This window comes from Oncorhynchus keta, chromosome 4 (genome assembly GCF_023373465.1).
Source record: "Oncorhynchus keta strain PuntledgeMale-10-30-2019 chromosome 4, Oket_V2, whole genome shotgun sequence".
Lineage (NCBI taxonomy): Eukaryota > Metazoa > Chordata > Actinopteri > Salmoniformes > Salmonidae > Oncorhynchus > Oncorhynchus keta.
Genome location: NC_068424.1, coordinates 69,144,894 through 69,161,855, shown reverse-complemented (window position 1 = coordinate 69,161,855; position 16,962 = coordinate 69,144,894). Strand labels below are relative to the sequence as shown.

The following is a 16,962-nucleotide window of genomic DNA, read 5'->3' as shown; positions in this document are numbered from 1 at the left end:
AAAGACAATTCCTGGCATGCGACAAAGATGTAATGCTGCAAACGTGTAATTAAATGAAAGACCCTGTTTTTGTTGGCTGCATCTGTTGATGTTGGGTGCTAGCCTCCCTCACCTGTCCTGCAGTGATGGTTCAGGAGATAACCACCACAAAGCCTGAAGTATCGACTGTGGCTATTCAAATTAAAATTCCTCAATGGCACATTCAAATGAGACGAACCAGACTTTTGAGTTAGAACACATTGATAACTGTCAATATGTCTATAGATGAGGCATTTGTACAATAGGTAGTTTTTATTGTAAAAAAAATGAAAAAATATTGTCCATAAACACCTTATTCAACTCAACTCACCCTGTATTCTGTCTAAACAGTTGAGACTTCTGTCCATTAATACTGTCTATTGCAATGCCTCAAATCATCCACAAACATAATCCATGTAAATTAGAGAACACATTCCTGTGAGTATTGTCCTGATGTGGTCTCTCTTGTTCCATCAGAAGTACCTTCATTCTGTGCTGCCTCGCCCTGACCACCCTGACTTTTAGTCTGTGTGTGTTCCTGTTCCTGCAGGGTTTGTGCGACACTGCCTATCTCCTCTCCATGGTTCTCTTCCTTTCTGCAGGCTGCCTGGCTGATGGCCTGACCCACGAAAGAGGTGAGCGCGGCCAGCCCGATCAGGTACCCGTCCTCCCGATTCCCCTCTGCCCAAGGGACGTCGTGCCTCAGCTGCACACTGCTGGGCGATGGGGTGGTCTTCCCAAAGTCTATCATCCAGATGCTTGCCTGACTGGTCCGGTCGTGGACAAAGAGGAGCGAGCTGCCAATCACCTGCCAGGTGAACCCAAAACATTACTGTATGACCAGTTCTGAGACTAAATATTTTATTATTAAGTAGAGGGAGAGTTGACATGTTTAAGTGGTAAATATGAGCTGACCTCGTGGGCTTTGAAAAATGGGGATTCCTTCAGTGCTTCATCCAGAGCCTGAAGTCTGGAATGGTAGGCCTTCTACGGGTGAGAAACCGGAAGGGAGAGTGCAGGGGGAAAAGGATGAATATTTTAGCTATATTATTAGAGGTATGTGAAACCTTTATGTTGTACATAATATAGGTGATGTTGATGGCAAATGACTGACCAGGATGTGTAGCTGACTCTTGGTGAAGGAGAGGAGGGCCTCGATGACCTGAGCTGGGGTTAGCATCTTCTTAAAGTCCCGCTGTACGCTGCCATTCTCCATCTAACAAGGACACACAGGGACAAACACAGACTTAGGCCTAGATTCAATCAGATAAAGTATTAACAAGCGATAGCCGACACCCACATTGCTGATGTTTTGGCGGTATCGGCGGTGGAACTGCATTGGAGCTGTTGGAGATATTAAATCGGTGAGCAGCTGCTCTTGTGATCATTGTCACAAAGCCTAACCTGCCCACTCGCGTTAGAAGTTAAGAATGAGAAAGTGTATGCCAGGGTGGTTTTATTTGGCCCACCAAGTTTAATGAGAGAAAAAACAAGTTTGCTGTACATAATAGAGTGTAAAAACACCAGGAAATCAGCTTAAAGTGATTTTAATATAAGACATGTATTACCAAGTATTCCCACACTTAATAAAGAGACATGTGATCGTATAGAAATATAAGCAAGGCTTGAAATTATTATGTTTTGGTCAAACATATCTGTTTGGACTTCTTGTGGTCAATTTGCAGTCTACGTTCCAGCCCGCTGACCATCCCCTCAAGAAAAAATCGTCCCGCAGCTGAAAATATTTGATGATTCCTGGTGTAGGCTATATAAAAATAATGACGCTCAAATTGAAAATAATTTAACTAAATAGTGAGGATTTCTTACATTCTAGTGTTTTAACTTAAACAAGGCTGCATGGGATTTCTCTTAATGCGACTCCATGCAGCCAATGGCAATGCTTAAGGTGTAATGCCGGGAGTTGCTTGTGAATTTGACAGCTCTAAAGCAGTTTCAACTCTGACTATACAAATATCCGGATGTTGGCTCAAGCGGATGTAATTGAATTGGGCTCTAAAACCCTGGCACTATTGTAGACCACCAACAGTATACATAACCCCAGTATACATAATCCAGGGAAGTTAGTAGACCCTCCCCTGAGAGACAGAGAGGTCGAGAACAATCAGGACTTTTGAAACATCAATGATGAAGTCAATAAATGAAGACTTTGGCACAAAATAATCTTTTTTATCTTGATCTTGATTCTGATGTTTATTTACTTGTTATAATTTAGCCAATCAGCAGACAGCAGAGGTTCGGGTGTCAGAGCTGTGTCTCTTACCATGATGCACTCGATCCTGAAGCCTAATGTGGCAGTTGAGCTGGTGTTATCCCTCCACTGCAGGTAGCGCCACTTTGTCACACCTCGCTGCTCATGTTCTTCCACTGTGGGAGCCGTCGGATCTACTTTTACCATCTTCTGGTACATATCAGTCCGCAGGGTGGGTTTAGTGTGTGCTTTGGTTAACTCCTCCTCCTGGTATGTCCTAAGAGCAACAGTAGCTTAATTACAGACACACACACACACACACACACACACACACACACACACACACGCACACGCACACGCACACGCACACGCACACACACACACCAGTGGTGGCTGGTGGCACTTTTAATAGGGAGAACAGGCTCATAGTAGTGGCTGTAACAGATTAAATGAAATGCCAGGAATCAGATGCATCAAACACCTGGTTTTCCATCTTTGATTCCATTCCATTCATTCCTTTCCATCCATTATTATGAGCCATCCTCCCCTCACCAGCCTCCTCTGACACACACACGTACCTCACACCCATCTTGCAGTCCATGATGACAGGGTTCTTCAGGCCACTCAGTAAGTCCTTCAGGCGGATGTAACTCTCGCCCCCCTTGGTGACCGAGCCATGATACTGCGGTACAAATGGACGCAGGGGGTCGGCCATGAGGGCCTGAAGACACACAGCCTCCACCTCACTGAAACGCTTCAGCACCTCACCCCCCTCACTCAGCTGGAAGTTACCTAGCAACATATAGGCAGGCGCAAGGGGAGGGTGGGTGTAGTCAATATTTAACTTTAACTTTAACTATATTCACTAACTAACCAATGTGTCTGCAGTTTCCTCAATGCTCACATTGTAACAGAATGAGTGAATGATTTGGAGAGCTGATGATGTGTGAATAAATGGTAAGATGTGATACAGTGAGTTATACAGTACATATAAAGTGCTATATTGATGTGTTTGTGTTGTTAAATGGACACATGCCTTGATGTCCTGCTAGCTGGACCCATGAGCTCTGCCGACGCACTGACCACTGCATCACGGTTAGGAAGGTCCTCCAGGAGCGACACTGGAGTAAAGAAAATGTCCATTGTCATATGCACTTAAAATTGCCTACTTTCTATTTCAATTATCTCTCTCTTTAGCATCATAATGGGAAATGTGGAATAACTTGAGTCAAAATACTGTAGGCCCACACTAAGGGGAGTGGGAAAGCACTGGTGGAACACCCATCACCCTCCTCTCCGGTCTCCCCTATCTCCATCAGTAGGACCCATGCAAATCCTATTCAAATTTGCCCGTTTCAAGGCTCAAGGCTCGCTTTCAAACTCATGCAAATCGCAGACAGCAGTTAGACAGAGAGGGGTTGAGAAGGGGATGGAAATTACAGACACTCTGTCATGGAGAATAAAGGCATCAACAGAAACAGCCTACAGGGGATATGAAACCAGTGACTTATTGTCGTTGTCTATTTGAAATATGATCTCCTAAAGTATGGTGTATCTAGTAGCTCTACACTCTCTCTCTTTTCACATTCAGTTCTCAATCTCACCCTCCTCATGGTGCTCCTTTTGCTGGCTGTGTCCTCTCCTTCGCTGAAGACATCATCGCTTTCCGCTGAGGAGCAGTTGAAGGAGGAAGAGGAGGATGAGACGGAGGAGTGCATGTGCATCCTGGAGAAGATGGGATGGGGGGAAGGAGACCAGCTCCCTTCAGAGCTCAGGCTGCTGGCACCCTCCTTCTCGCCATCCTTCTCTCTATCCCTGACACTCTCTCCTTCCATCTTTCTGTCCCCTGCACTTCCTACTTCCATCTCGCTATCCCCTGTGCCCTCTCTGTCTATCTCTCTATCCCCTATCCTCTCTGTCTCTTTATCACCTATCTCCTCTGCGCTCTTCCTCTCCTCACTCCTCTCATTCAGCACACCTCCATCTTGCATCCCCTCTTCCTCTTCCATTTTTCTCATCCTCCTTGACTCACTCCATCTCTCTCTTTTCTCCATCTTTTCCCATCCCTCTGTCTTTGCTGCTGGTATGCTCCCTCCCAACCTCTCCCTCTTCCTCAGTCTCCATCTCTCCTTCGCGCTCCTTCTGTTAATCCTTGAATCCTTTACTCTCTCACTCTCTGACCACTCCTCCTCTTCTACATGTACTTTCCCCCTCTCTTCTCCCCTCTCCCACACTCCACTGTCACATCTTTGAATATCAACCAAAAGGCCCTGATTCACATGCATGTCAGAGGCTGGTTCTGTATCTTCCAGATGCCTTGGTCTCTCTTCTGGTCCTCTTTTATGGCCTTGTAGTTCCAGACTGTTAGAGGGTGAGTCCGGGCTAGAGAGAAGTTTGGTTTGTGGTTTCACCGTACCAAACACACTGGGTGGATGTTGGTCGATATCATTCAAGGGTCCAAGAAATCCATCATCATTGTCATCGACATGTTCTCCATTCTCCAACTCTCCTTCTACCGTCTCAGTTTCTTTCTCAACATCCTTCATTTCCTCCAGAGCTGGGGGTGTTGTGTTGTCCATCATTCCCAGGTGAAAGGGTGATATTCCAGGGGATGTAGTTATCCTGATAACTTCAATCCTATGTTAGTAGGCCTAATCCTCTTTGTGAGTGAAAGATGAGTCTCCTGAGTAGAGATTATATGTTCCAATGTTTCAAAAATATATTTTTTAAATCATATACAGCACAAACCACACAAGCAAATTAAGGTATTTGAATACGTAGTTAAGGATAAAAATAGTAATGAAAAAAAGTGTAAATTCATTCACTAACAAGAGACACAAGAATAAGCTATAGCTACAACACAATTGAAATTACAAAGTCTATTTAGGTGTTGCAATAAGGATGCTGAAATACTGATAATAAAAGTTGCTAGCAGTAGCCTACCTTGTGCATTGAACAGCCTCCCCTTGATAAATCTATGTAACACTTTATGGACCCTAGGGGTTCATTTAGTCCGTAGAAATGACACCTGTACAGGCGGTGGACTACAGTAGGATAGGATAGACTAGATCTGTCTCCCTGCGTTATCCCTGATGTGGCAGTATTTTGCATGCTGTGACGCAACAAAGTTTCCAAACATTCTGGTGAGTGAGTGACTGTAACTGACAGCATGGCATTGAACTGCAGGTTGACAGGAGTCTCTCTTGTTTGTGTGTTATCTAGGAAATACATCTGCGTCATCTGCATCAATGTCATATGAATAGGCCATAGGGTACTCTGTCAGAGGAGGCTGGTGGGAGGAGCTATAGGAGGACGGGCTCATTGTAATAGCTGGAATGGAATTTTTGTAACGGTATCAAACATATGGAAAATATATTTTGGACTCTGTTAAATTCGTTCCATTCTTGCCATTACAATGAGCCTGTGCTCCCACTAGCCTTCTCTGTTCTCGGTCTAGTATCCAAATAGAGCCGCACAGTGGAGGTGTCATAATACCCATAAAACCTAGTGGTCAAACAGGGAAATGGTTCCAATCATTTTTAGAATAACTTCAAATAAGGGCTGTGTTTTGTGTAGGCTTACCCTGGCGTGACATTTTGATAACCATGTAAAACTCTCTCGGACAAGGTGACTTTTATTAATATATTTTACTCTCATTTTCGAAAATGCTAATTAGCATCAAAGTAGACATCATGCAAGACTACAAATCCCTGCAAGCTCCTGCACGGCATCTCCAGCTGAAACTTTTACTAAGCAGGTATTGTGTCAATTTAAAACATTCACAATACATTTTTTTTTAAACCTTTATTTAACTAGGCAAGTCAGTTAAGAACACATTTTTATTTTCAATGACGGCCTAGGAACGCTGGGTTAACTGCCTGTTCAGGGGCAGAACGACAGATTTGTACCTTGTCACCTTCCGGTTACTAGTCCAACACTCTAACCACTAGGCTACCTTACCTAGTTCACAGAATTGTCAATTTAGACAATTTACTCATTACTACATTTAGCTAACATTATATAGTTAATCCAGAGATTCTTACCTTTGCCTCGATTAGGCAGTCTCGTCCAGATCACCAATGGTATTTGTTGGTCTTTATGATAATCACAATAGCAGCTAATTAGCATTTCATTTTTTACAGGTAAATACAGGCAAATATATTGATGAAAGTCACCATGTCCTAGAGAAATTTACATGGTTATGAAAACGTCACGCCAGGGCAAGCCTACATGAAACACAGCCCTTGTTTTAAGTGTTTCTATAATCTCCTATGGGAAAAATGTATGGTAGAAAAAATTATTGTTTCCCTGTTTGACATCTAGGTTTTATGGGTATTATATGACACATGTGGTACTCTATACAGAATATTTTACTAACGGGCCTAACTACTATATGATATTTAAAAATAATCTTAGGTGACTTGATTAATGTCACAAATAAATCAATAAAAATACACGGCTTTTTTTTGGGACAGATTGTGCTGTGAACATGTTTTTGGACAGAATGTGAAATGTAGGATGTAAATGCATAAATGCTATACAAACACCAGTAAAATCATTTATAATATTTGTTAAATGAAAATGATGAGGGGAACATGGGAGACATAACAATGTTTGTTACTAGCTAGGTTTAGATCGCATTGGCGACAGATTTGAATGCCAATATTCTAAAATCCGCATAAAAATAATATGTGCATTTTCCCACCATTTATATGTTTCCATTAAATTTACTTCATTGTTGCAGGTAAAAGGCTGTGCACACATGTTACACATAAATATACATTTTGCGGTTAAATTCCCATGTTCCGAATAGAAAATACAAGTTAAATGGGTTTCCGTCGCATTTTTAACTCCACTGATGGTTGTATCACAAAATAATTTTGGGTTATACGGGGCACATGCGCTCTATCCAACATAATGACCTGCTCGCTGTTGGCTAGCGCACGTATAGCCTATATGATGAGGTGATTATTATGGACAAATTAGCGAGATACTTTTTATTTGTCAAATGGCAGCCAAACAGTCATTATCATGTCACCAGAATAAGACCCTCAATATTTATTGGAAAGCAGCATCAAGCTCATTTACTTGTACTATAGTAAACTTCATGCCATCGCGTTTCCACCGACATTTCTCGCATAATTAATTTTACTGACACAAAACGATCCCACCTTGTCTAGCGTATTTTGTTTTGTCAACATTTGAAAAGTTTACAGAAAAAGTTATGTTTCTGTATCGACATTTACGATACTTTACTTGCTTGCATAAAAAGTTTGGATAAAATTCTGGTTACTAATCACGTTTCCATCCACCGTTTTTATACAAGCAAAGTCATGCCAAAGTCATAAAAAAATGACAGCTGTGAAGTTTAGGTACAATTTTATGAATGCCAACGGATCATTTGTTCGTTCGACATGGCGGGATCTTTTTGTTTCGGTAAAAATAACTATGTGAGAAATTGCGGTGTAAACGCCTTTATGCGCAAATATTGACATAACTATCATATCGAAGTAAACTTGGAGTCAGTAATAACTATCATATCGAAGCGATGATATGGTGTGTGGTTCTCCCACTACCACTCGGGAAGTCATGCAGTTTATTAGGCCGACAGATGATGTAAATTATGAACTTCACACGGTGATGAGGTTGATGCTAATTTCGATGAATATCGAGGGGTCTTATTCTGGTCACATGATGATCGATGATTGTCTACCGTTTGACAAAAAAAATGATATACTCGCTCTTATCCATAATAATCTCATCATGTAAACTAGTCTAGCTACACAGCCTGGTCTTCACTAGTTACCATATTTACAAAGTCGTAAACCCCGCCCATTTCTACAATTTATCCTAAAATGTGATTTTAAACCGAACCTTAACCCTAACATTAACCACACTGCTAACCTTATGCAAACCCCTAACCTTAAATTAAGACCAAACAGCAAATATTTGTTTTCATGAAGTTTTACAATAAAGCCAATTTTGACTTAGTGGCTGTGGTAACTAGTGGTAACCGCACAGCCTATCCTCACTTTATATGCGAGCTATTGGCTGGAGCGCATGTGAGGAGACCAGAGTAGGCACATTTGCTATTTAACGCAACAGTTTGTGACAAAACTATCTGTTCGGCAGGCCTACATGAAAGCTTACGCAAGAAAGTACATTTTGTGTGCACTACATCATCACGCAACAAGTACGTTTGTTGGAAAACATTTGTGGAAAAATGTTCATATTTTTTTAATGTGGATTTTAGAATATTCACATGAACATTTGTTGCCAATTGGATGGAAAACCATCTGGTAACATGCAAACATTAAAATGAGGAAGGCACTTTGTGTTGTCATCCACCCTGAATGTTTCATAATACTGAGGTCATCTGATATAACCCTTACTCCATTTGTGCAATACTGTAGGCTACAGTAAAATGGTAACCTTAGGTGGAGGCCTATGGTCAAATATTTCAACATTGTCTGGTTTTTGCATGAATCATCACACAACTTTAAATAAACTAAATAAAAGAGGACACAAAAATGTATATACTCACACAGCTTTAAACATACGTTTTTTAAACTTAACAAATCTTCATATTGTTTTACAGTAACAAAGTACAAGCGGGCCCCTTCTAAAGATAATACTTTGGCACCCAACTATTGGTCATTGAGCCACTGTGCATCCATTGGAGCTCTCCATCAGGATATCACACAGGTTGAGGTTCCAGTCAGTCTGCTGGGGATGCTGTCTGGCTGCTTTGCTGTCTCAGATGACCCTTCCAACTCTGGGTCAAGAGACATGCCCATATTCTCCCCCTCTTCCTCAGCAATGATCTCTTCTTCGTCTATCTCACTCTGGAACCTTCCATGTCTGATGTCCATCTCCCCCCCATCTGCTTTGAGAATGGACTCTTCCTTCTGGTCCAGATGGGTTGCTGTAATCTGATGTGCCTCCAGTAGTGCATCCGATGAAGAATTCTTGATTCCTGAGTGAAAAGCACACCCAACATAACATCATGATATAGGAAATAAACAACACATGATACATCTCACACAGGTGTGTACAAGTGTGTACTAACCTGTAGTGTCATCCTGGTAATCTTGTAGGTGTTCAGTGTCCTCTCTCTCGTCGCTCCCGGCTAGCCTCTGATGAAGATTAATCCTATCTCTCTCCTCATACACACACGCCCAGACACACACACATACATGAACACACGCAGAATATACTAGAACGTATTGGGACTACTGTCTCTGAAGAAATGTTTTGGACAGGTACGAGAACAGTATACACAGGTTATATAACAGATCCACTACACCGTCTCACTATGTGAATCATACCATGTTCTCCTGTTCTATGGGAGATTCCACTCTCACCTTTTGGGGGTTGATAAATCGGCCCCAGATGAGCCTCAGGTAGCTGAAGAGGAGGAGGACACTGAGGAAAGACAAGTTACTGGCCACACCCATTACTGCTGACAGTGTCGGGAAGTTGTACAGGAAGTACCTGATGAGGGGAGAGAGGAGCAGTGGTAGAAAGTACTTCAGTAAAAATACTTTAACATACTAATTAAGTAGATATTTGACAACTGTTACTTTTTCTTCACTAAATTCCTAAAGAAAATAATGTACTTTTTTACATTAATTGGAAATGTATACTTTTACTTTTGATACTTACACTACCGGTCAAAAGTTTTAGAACACTTACTCATTTAAGGGTATTTCTTTATTTTTACTATTTTCTACATTGTGGAATAATAGTGAAGACATCATAACTATGAAATAACACATATGGAATCACGTAGTAAGTAACCAAAAAAATGTTAAACAAATCAAAATATATTTTATATTTGAGATTCTTCAAATAGCTACCCTTTGCCTTGATGACAGCTTTGCACACACATTGCATTCTCTCAACCATAAAATAGTACAAATAAATAAAAACCCTTGAATGAGTAGGTGTTCTAAAACTTTGACTGGTAGTGTAGGTATATTTAAAACCAAATACCCAAGTAATATTTTACTGGGTGACTTTCACCTCTACTTAAGTCATTTTCTATTAAGGTATCTTTACTTTTACTCAAGTATGACACTGGGTACTTTTTTCACCACTGGAGAGGAGGTGGGGGGGGGGTAGGTCATACTTTCAAGTAAATGTGTTACTTTAAGTAAATCAAAATGTTTCATACTTGTTAAAGATTTAATATGAGGTAAAGCTAACCTTATGCCAGTGAAGTGAGCGTGAATGTAGAGATTTGCTGAGTAGATCTGCACCCTTTGAGACTGGATTTCAATGATGGCTCCTATAGAGGGGGCATACTATATAGAGAGAGAGGGATTAGCCCTGTACATACACACACACATACACACACACTGGGCGGCAAGAAACTCACAGAATCCTCTCTGTATTCGGAGAAGAGCTCCACCTCTACCAACTGTTTCTGGTCAGCCGTTCCAGCCAGGAAGAACGGGATGAGAAACAGTGTTCCCAGAGTCTGGAGCAGGCCGGAGCGATACCGCAGCATTGTCTAATAGAAACAGGACATGGAGCAGGACACCCTATGGCCAATGTATACAGTTTCTAATGCATATTTTAGTTTATTGTCCATTGCCACATTCCTCTGACATACTGTACCTCTGTCATAAAGCTTATTACACTGTAAAAAACACTACATAAGAGATATCATAAGCAGTTCTATAGTTATATTTAACTATATAAGACATGTCATAAGCAGTTCTATAGTTATATTTAACTATATAAGAGATGTCATAAGCAGTTCTATAGTTATATTTAACTATATAAGAGATGTCATAAGCAGTTCTATAGTTATATTTAACTATATAAGAGATGTCATAAGCAGTTCTATAGTTATATTTAACTATATAAGAGATGTCATAAGCAGTTCTATATTTAACTATATAAGACATGTCATAAGCAGTTCTATAGTTATATTTAACTATATAAGAGATGTCATAAGCAGTAACATACTTATGTTTAACTATATAAGAGATGTCATAAGCAGTAACATACTTATGTTTAACTATATAAGAGATGTCATAAGCAGTAACATACTTATATTTAACTATATAAGAGATGTCATAAGCAGTTCTATATTTAACTATATAAGAGATGTCATAAGCAGTTCTATATTTAACTATATAAGAGATGTCATAAGCAGTAATATAGTTATGTTTAACTATATAAGAGATGTCATAAGCAGTTCTATATTTAACTATATAAGAGATGTCATAAGCAGTAATATAGTTATGTTTAACTATATAAGAGATGTCATAAGCAGTTCTATATTTAACTATATAAGAGATGTCATAAGCAGTAATATAGTTATGTTTAACTATATAAGAGATGTCATAAGCAGTTCTATATTTAACTATATAAGAGATGTCATAAGCAGTAATATAGTTATGTTTAACTATATAAGAGATGTCATAAGCAGTTCTATATTTAACTATATAAGAGATGTCATAAGCAGTCATAGTATGCGGTATGACAGCTGCGTGGGAGGTCAGTGTGGGGCAGCGGCGTACTCACAAAGCGAGAGCTGGAGCTGAGCTGCCTTACCTGAGACAGCGAGGCAGACCAACATGGTGTTCAATTTACCAATACAGGACAATCAGAATATTTAAATGTGCAGCTGATTTGTTCAGATTCAGAAGATATAGATTGTTCCCCATTGCTGGTCAATTTGGTTGCAGCAATATACAAAAATCAAACATACACTCAAAATACACCACACCAATACAGATCAAAACAGATTAATGTTAAAAAGTGCAAAGCAGGGTTGTTTAATATGCAACTATGAGATGCACATTAACAAATCCAACACAATACTTGGTATTGCCAACACTGGTCAACTCACAGATCGTGCTGAAGAGGTCACAGTTTGCCCCTGTCCGGAGTAACAGAACATCTTGACCATGAACATTCCTAACTCCTGATTGGCTGGCGACTCGGGCATCTCCAGCTCCAGAGATATCCGATAGGGCTGGCCGTATGTCATCACCTTCAGAGGGAGGGTTCAAATGAGTTCAAACATCATAGTGAAAACCTCCCAATTAATTCTGTGAATTTGTAAAACGTTTCAAATCGTTACCTAGGCTAATAAAGGTGGATGGATAAGCAGTGTATATAAGGATCACCTGGTTCTTGCCATTCCTCAGGAGAGATACGTTGGCGGTGGGGAAGGAGCAGAGAAGAGAAGCTGAGGAGTCACAGTCCGTCCTGCAGAAGGAAAGGGATTCAAAAACGTAATGAATTCCAATTATTGTAAAAGTATGTATGCACAGGGAGAGAGAGAGAGAGAGAGAGAGAGAGAGAGAGAGAGAGAGAGAGAGAGAGAGAGAGAGAGAGAGAGAGAGAGAGAGAGAGAGAGAGAGAGAGAGAGAGAGAGAGAGAGAGAGAGAGAGAGAGAGAGAGAGAGAGAGAGAGAACCTGCACCTAGACCACAGCATCACCAGCCCCACCCCAACCAGCTAAGATCACTGCAAGCAAACCCTGGCCACACCCTATATAGGCCCTCCCATATCGGACCTATGCCCCTTCTGCCCCCTAGGCCCCCCGCCCCTAAAGCAAGGACCTCAACATGACAGCAGGACATATGCCCAGGCCATGAGTAGAGCAACAGGCCCAACCACACAAACAAACACTAGACACTATGGAACACAAAGCTTTTACTATCTCATCCTGGAATATACAAGGTCTTAGGTCATCTGCCTTTGGCCTAAAGAGCAGGAACGCAGACTTCATCAAAGAAATTGGAAATACAGACATTGTCATCCTACAAAAAACATGGTGTAAAGGATACAGACCCACTGGTTGCCCTCTAGCTTACAGAGAGCTGGTAGTCCCATCCATCAAACTACCAGTTGTGAAACAGGGAAGAGACTCAGGGGATATGCTAATTTGGTATAGAGCAGACCTAACCCACTCTGTTAAATTAGTCAAAACAGGAACATTTTACATCTGTTTAGAAATGAATAAGGAAATTATGTCAACAGAGAAAAATGTCTTCATGTGTGCTACCTGTATCCCCCCAATAGAATCCCCATACTTTAACGATGACAGATTCTCCATCCTAGAGGGGGAGATAAACAATTTCCAGGCCCAGGGACATGTGCTAGTCTGTGGCGATCTAAATGTCAGAACTGGACAAGAACCTGACACCCTAAGCACACAGGGGGACAAACACATACCTGGAGGTGACAGCATTCCCTCCTCCATATGCCCCCCTTGTCACACCCTGACCATAGTTTGCTTTGTATGTTTCTATGTTTTGTTTGGTCAGGGTGTGATCTGAGTGGGCATTCTATTTTGGATGTCTAGTTTGTCTGTTTCCGTGTTTGGCCTGATATGGTTCTCAATCAGAGGCAGGTGTTAGTCATTGTCTCTGATTGGGAGCCATATTTAGGTAGCCTGTTTTGTCATTTTGGGTTGTGGGTGATTGTCTATGTTGTTGCTTGTGTCAGCACAGATCTCACTATAGCTTCACGGTCGTTTTTATTCGGTGTTTTAATTAAAAACTTTATCATGAACACATACCACGCTGCATTTTGGTCCGTTCCTTGAAACGATTGTGATACCCCTAGACACGACAACATAACCAACAAAAATGGGTCACAACTCCTGAAGCTCTGTCGGATGCTGGGTATGTACATAGTCAATGGTAGGCTTAGAGGGGACTCCTTTGGTAGGTACACCTATAGCTCATCTTTTAGCAGTAGTACTATAGACTACTTTATCACTGACCTCAACCCAGAGTCTCTTAGAGCGTTCACAGTCAGTCCATTGACATCCCTATCAGATTCACAGCAAAATCACACTACTTGAACAGAGCTATGCTCAATCGTAAGGCATCAAAGCCAAAGGAACTGAATAATATTTAGAAATGCTATAGATGGAAGGAAAGTAGTGTGGAAATCTAACACAAAAACAATTAGACAACAAATTCAATCCCTTTTAGAGAATTTCCTGGACAAAATGTTTAAGTTTTACAAACAATTTGACATTTTGACATTTAATACCTTCCCTATCAAATCTAAAAATGTCAACCTAAGAAAATTAACAATGACAAATGGTTTGATGAAGAATGCAAAAACCAACGAAAGAAATTGAGAAACCTGTCCAACCATAAACAGAGACCCAGAAAACCTGATACTATGCTTTCACTATGGTGAATCAATAAAACAATACATAAATACACTACGGAAAAAGAAGGAACAGCAAGTCAGTAATCAGCTTCAACGTTGAAGAATCCATAGTGTCACGTTTACTCCCGCCCCCACCACGTCGCCAGTTTACTCACTATTACGCAAACCTGCCACCATCGTGACACACTCCTGCATTCCATCACCTTCCTGATTACCTCCCCTATATCTGACACTTCCCTTGGGTCTTTCCTCAGGCGTTATTGACGCTGTTTGTTTCATGTCTGTACGCCACTCTTGTTTTGTTCCATCTTCATTTATTTATTAAATTCACTCCCTGTTCTTGCTGTCCGATTATTAGCGTACACGTTACACATAGAATCTATCCACTTCGGGGAAATTGGAAAAATCTATACAAAGACGACACGAAGAGTTATCTATCCAAAACGGAGATGAATGGATAAACCACTTCTCCAATTTGTTTGTCTCTATAACAACGAACAAACAGCAAAAACATATACATGATCAAATACAGATCTTAGAATAAACTATTAAAGACTACTAGAACCCACTGGATTCTCCAATTACATTGAATGAACTACAGGACAAAATACAAACCCTCCAACCCAAAAGGGCCTGTGGGGTTTGAAAGAGAGACAGACAACATATGAGAGAGAGAGAGACAGACAGACAGTGTGTGAGAGTGAGTGAGACAGTGTGTGTGTATGAGAGAGAGAGACAGAGAGAGAGAGATAGCGTGTGTGTGTGAGAGAGACAGTGTGTGTGTGTGTGTGTGTGTGTGAGAGAGAGTGTGTCTGTATGTGTGTAAAACACACCTGTAGTAGTAGTGGACAGGTGTACTGTAGGTAGCTAGGGGCATGTAGGAGTAGTAGAAGCTCCCGTAGAGGAAGATGGCGGTCCATAGTAACAGTCCCAGAGCACACAGTAACAATGCTCCCTGTAACACCCTCTGACGCGCCTGCAGTGTTGCCGTGGTAACAGTGTCCTGGAGCCAGAGCAGCGCCGGTCCAACTGGATCACCTGACCCATGATGACCTCCGGTGCCCATAGGTTCAGTTCCTGTGTCCATCTCTGGAGTGTGGATGATTTATTCTGATGCTTGATAGAACTTCTCTGGTTAAGCTATCCGGTCAGGTTCTCAAAAAAAAAATATATATATATTTTATTATCACATAAACGGGATAGGTGCAGTGAAATGTGTTGTTTTACAGGGTCAGCCATAGTAGTACAACACCCCTGTAGCAAATTAGGGTTGCTCACGGGCACATCAACAGATTTTTCACCTTGTCGGCTTGGGTATTTGACCAGCAACCTTTCAATTTCTGGCCCAATGCTCTAACTTCTAGCGTTTGATCTATTATATGAACAGAGTGAAAGACAGACCTATATCTGAGGGCTAATGAGAAGAGACTATTGAGGCCTGTGTGCCACAGGACAGAGGGTTGAAGGCACAGACAGTGATCGCAGTGATGATTTTGAGTGGTATGAAACCACTGGGTCTAATTTCACAAGTCACAAGTGTAACCAAACTACATCAGATGACTAGATGAGATGAGTGAAGTTTGTCAAGATCGAAAGGGTAGCTAGCGATTGAAGAATACAGAATATTCCTAAAAAAAATGATTTATAAAGGAACTAACAATGGACACTCAATGTACCTAAATATACCAGCAGTAACAATTAATACACGTTTAATCTTGTCCTCCAATGATAAAACTGTGGGAAAAGATATAGTCCCATATTAATAAACTCTCTGTTACTGACACAGAGAGCACACTGCCAAAGTATTAAAACTCACCTCCAAATGTCTCAATGACCTCGGATATTGGTGCCGAGATAAAATAAAATGGTGTTATTGTTTCAATAACTTATTTGATAACGAGCAGTGAAAGTTGTCCCCCTTCTCCCAACTTCTTCTCTAAGAGCATGTATTGCAGCACAGACAAAAATATATACAAACATGCTCTCAGTGCCTTTATAGACAAGCTCTCCAATAGGCTACTGAGATAGAAAAAAAAACACCGGATTGGTCGCGTCGCTCACGTAGGGTTTCAATAACCAAAACAAGAAGACAGGGAGTTATTTTGCAAACAGAACATTCAACTGATATCAGTATCACCCATACCAGCACAAGTCATTTCTCATTTATTTGCATAAGGAATTGCTCTTCACATACTTCAGATGTGTTGTTGAGTAATATTTTGGATGTTGAAATATCCCAATATTTGGTACCAAGTCGGATCCAGTTTCTTCACGATAGGATATTAAACCATTTCCTGTCTCTGGAATGGATATGAATTCAAATATAATAATATTGTATATATATATGTTATTATTATGCATATTTTCTCTATTAGCTTGTAGTGAAGTGCATGCATTTACTTAGCCTACAACAAACTTGAACAACTTGAGATCAAGAATGCAGCGCCAAGGCTTGTTGAACAAAACCCGAAACGAAAGTACAGTCCCTGTAGCTCCGCCCACGGTCCGCCCACGGTACCATCGTTGTTTCTGGCAACATTGTATCCATTGTGTAACCATTTCTATTTGGGGCCTTCTGCTACA

The 16,962-nt window shown here is 40.9% G+C and overlaps 2 protein-coding genes across 4 annotated transcripts; both read right to left on the bottom strand.

Annotated features, from left to right (window-relative positions):
• Positions 1-80: 80 nt before the first annotated feature.
• Positions 81-5,643, bottom strand: LOC118381097 (uncharacterized). The gene is made up of 8 exons (XM_035768069.2): positions 5,171-5,643; positions 3,832-4,910; positions 3,264-3,348; positions 2,806-3,019; positions 2,300-2,504; positions 1,133-1,234; positions 934-1,005; positions 81-826 (listed from the first exon to the last, which is right to left on the bottom strand). Exons 2-8 carry the CDS (start codon positions 4,807-4,809, stop codon positions 440-442), a joined length of 2,043 nt encoding a protein of 680 aa, XP_035623962.1. The 5' UTR covers positions 4,810-4,910; positions 5,171-5,643; the 3' UTR covers positions 81-439.
• Positions 5,644-8,425: 2,782 nt separating this feature from the next.
• Positions 8,426-16,944, bottom strand: LOC118384053 (seipin-like). Of its 3 annotated transcripts, none has more exons than XM_052513762.1 (10): positions 16,196-16,944; positions 15,213-15,534; positions 12,373-12,454; positions 12,093-12,236; positions 11,765-11,794; positions 10,608-10,742; positions 10,436-10,533; positions 9,592-9,721; positions 9,297-9,390; positions 8,426-9,203 (listed from the first exon to the last, which is right to left on the bottom strand). In XM_052513762.1, exons 2-10 carry the CDS (start codon positions 15,464-15,466, stop codon positions 8,917-8,919), a joined length of 1,254 nt encoding a protein of 417 aa, XP_052369722.1. In that variant the 5' UTR covers positions 15,467-15,534; positions 16,196-16,944; the 3' UTR covers positions 8,426-8,916. The 3 variants fall into 3 exon arrangements, with proteins under 3 accessions (XP_052369722.1, XP_052369726.1, XP_052369737.1); XM_052513766.1 differs by having other exon boundaries at positions 9,297-9,387; XM_052513777.1 differs by lacking the exon at positions 11,765-11,794.
• Positions 16,945-16,962: the final 18 nt, after the last annotated feature.

Coding starts and splice junctions, on each gene's coding strand:
- LOC118381097 (XM_035768069.2), bottom strand. CDS start 4,809: ATGATGGACAACACAACACCCCCAGCTCTGGAGGAAATGAAGGATGTT. Junction 2,505..2,805: donor GACTGCAAGATGGGTGTGAG/GTACGTGTGTGT, acceptor TGTTGCTCTTAG/GACATACCAGGAGGAGGAGT. Junction 827..933: donor CATTTTTCAAAGCCCACGAG/GTCAGCTCATAT, acceptor TTCACCTGGCAG/GTGATTGGCAGCTCGCTCCT.
- LOC118384053 (XM_052513762.1), bottom strand. CDS start 15,466: ATGGACACAGGAACTGAACCTATGGGCACCGGAGGTCATCATGGGTCA. Junction 12,237..12,372: donor TGAGGAATGGCAAGAACCAG/GTGATCCTTATA, acceptor CTCCCTCTGAAG/GTGATGACATACGGCCAGCC. Junction 10,534..10,607: donor CCGAATACAGAGAGGATTCT/GTGAGTTTCTTG, acceptor CTCTCTATATAG/TATGCCCCCTCTATAGGAGC.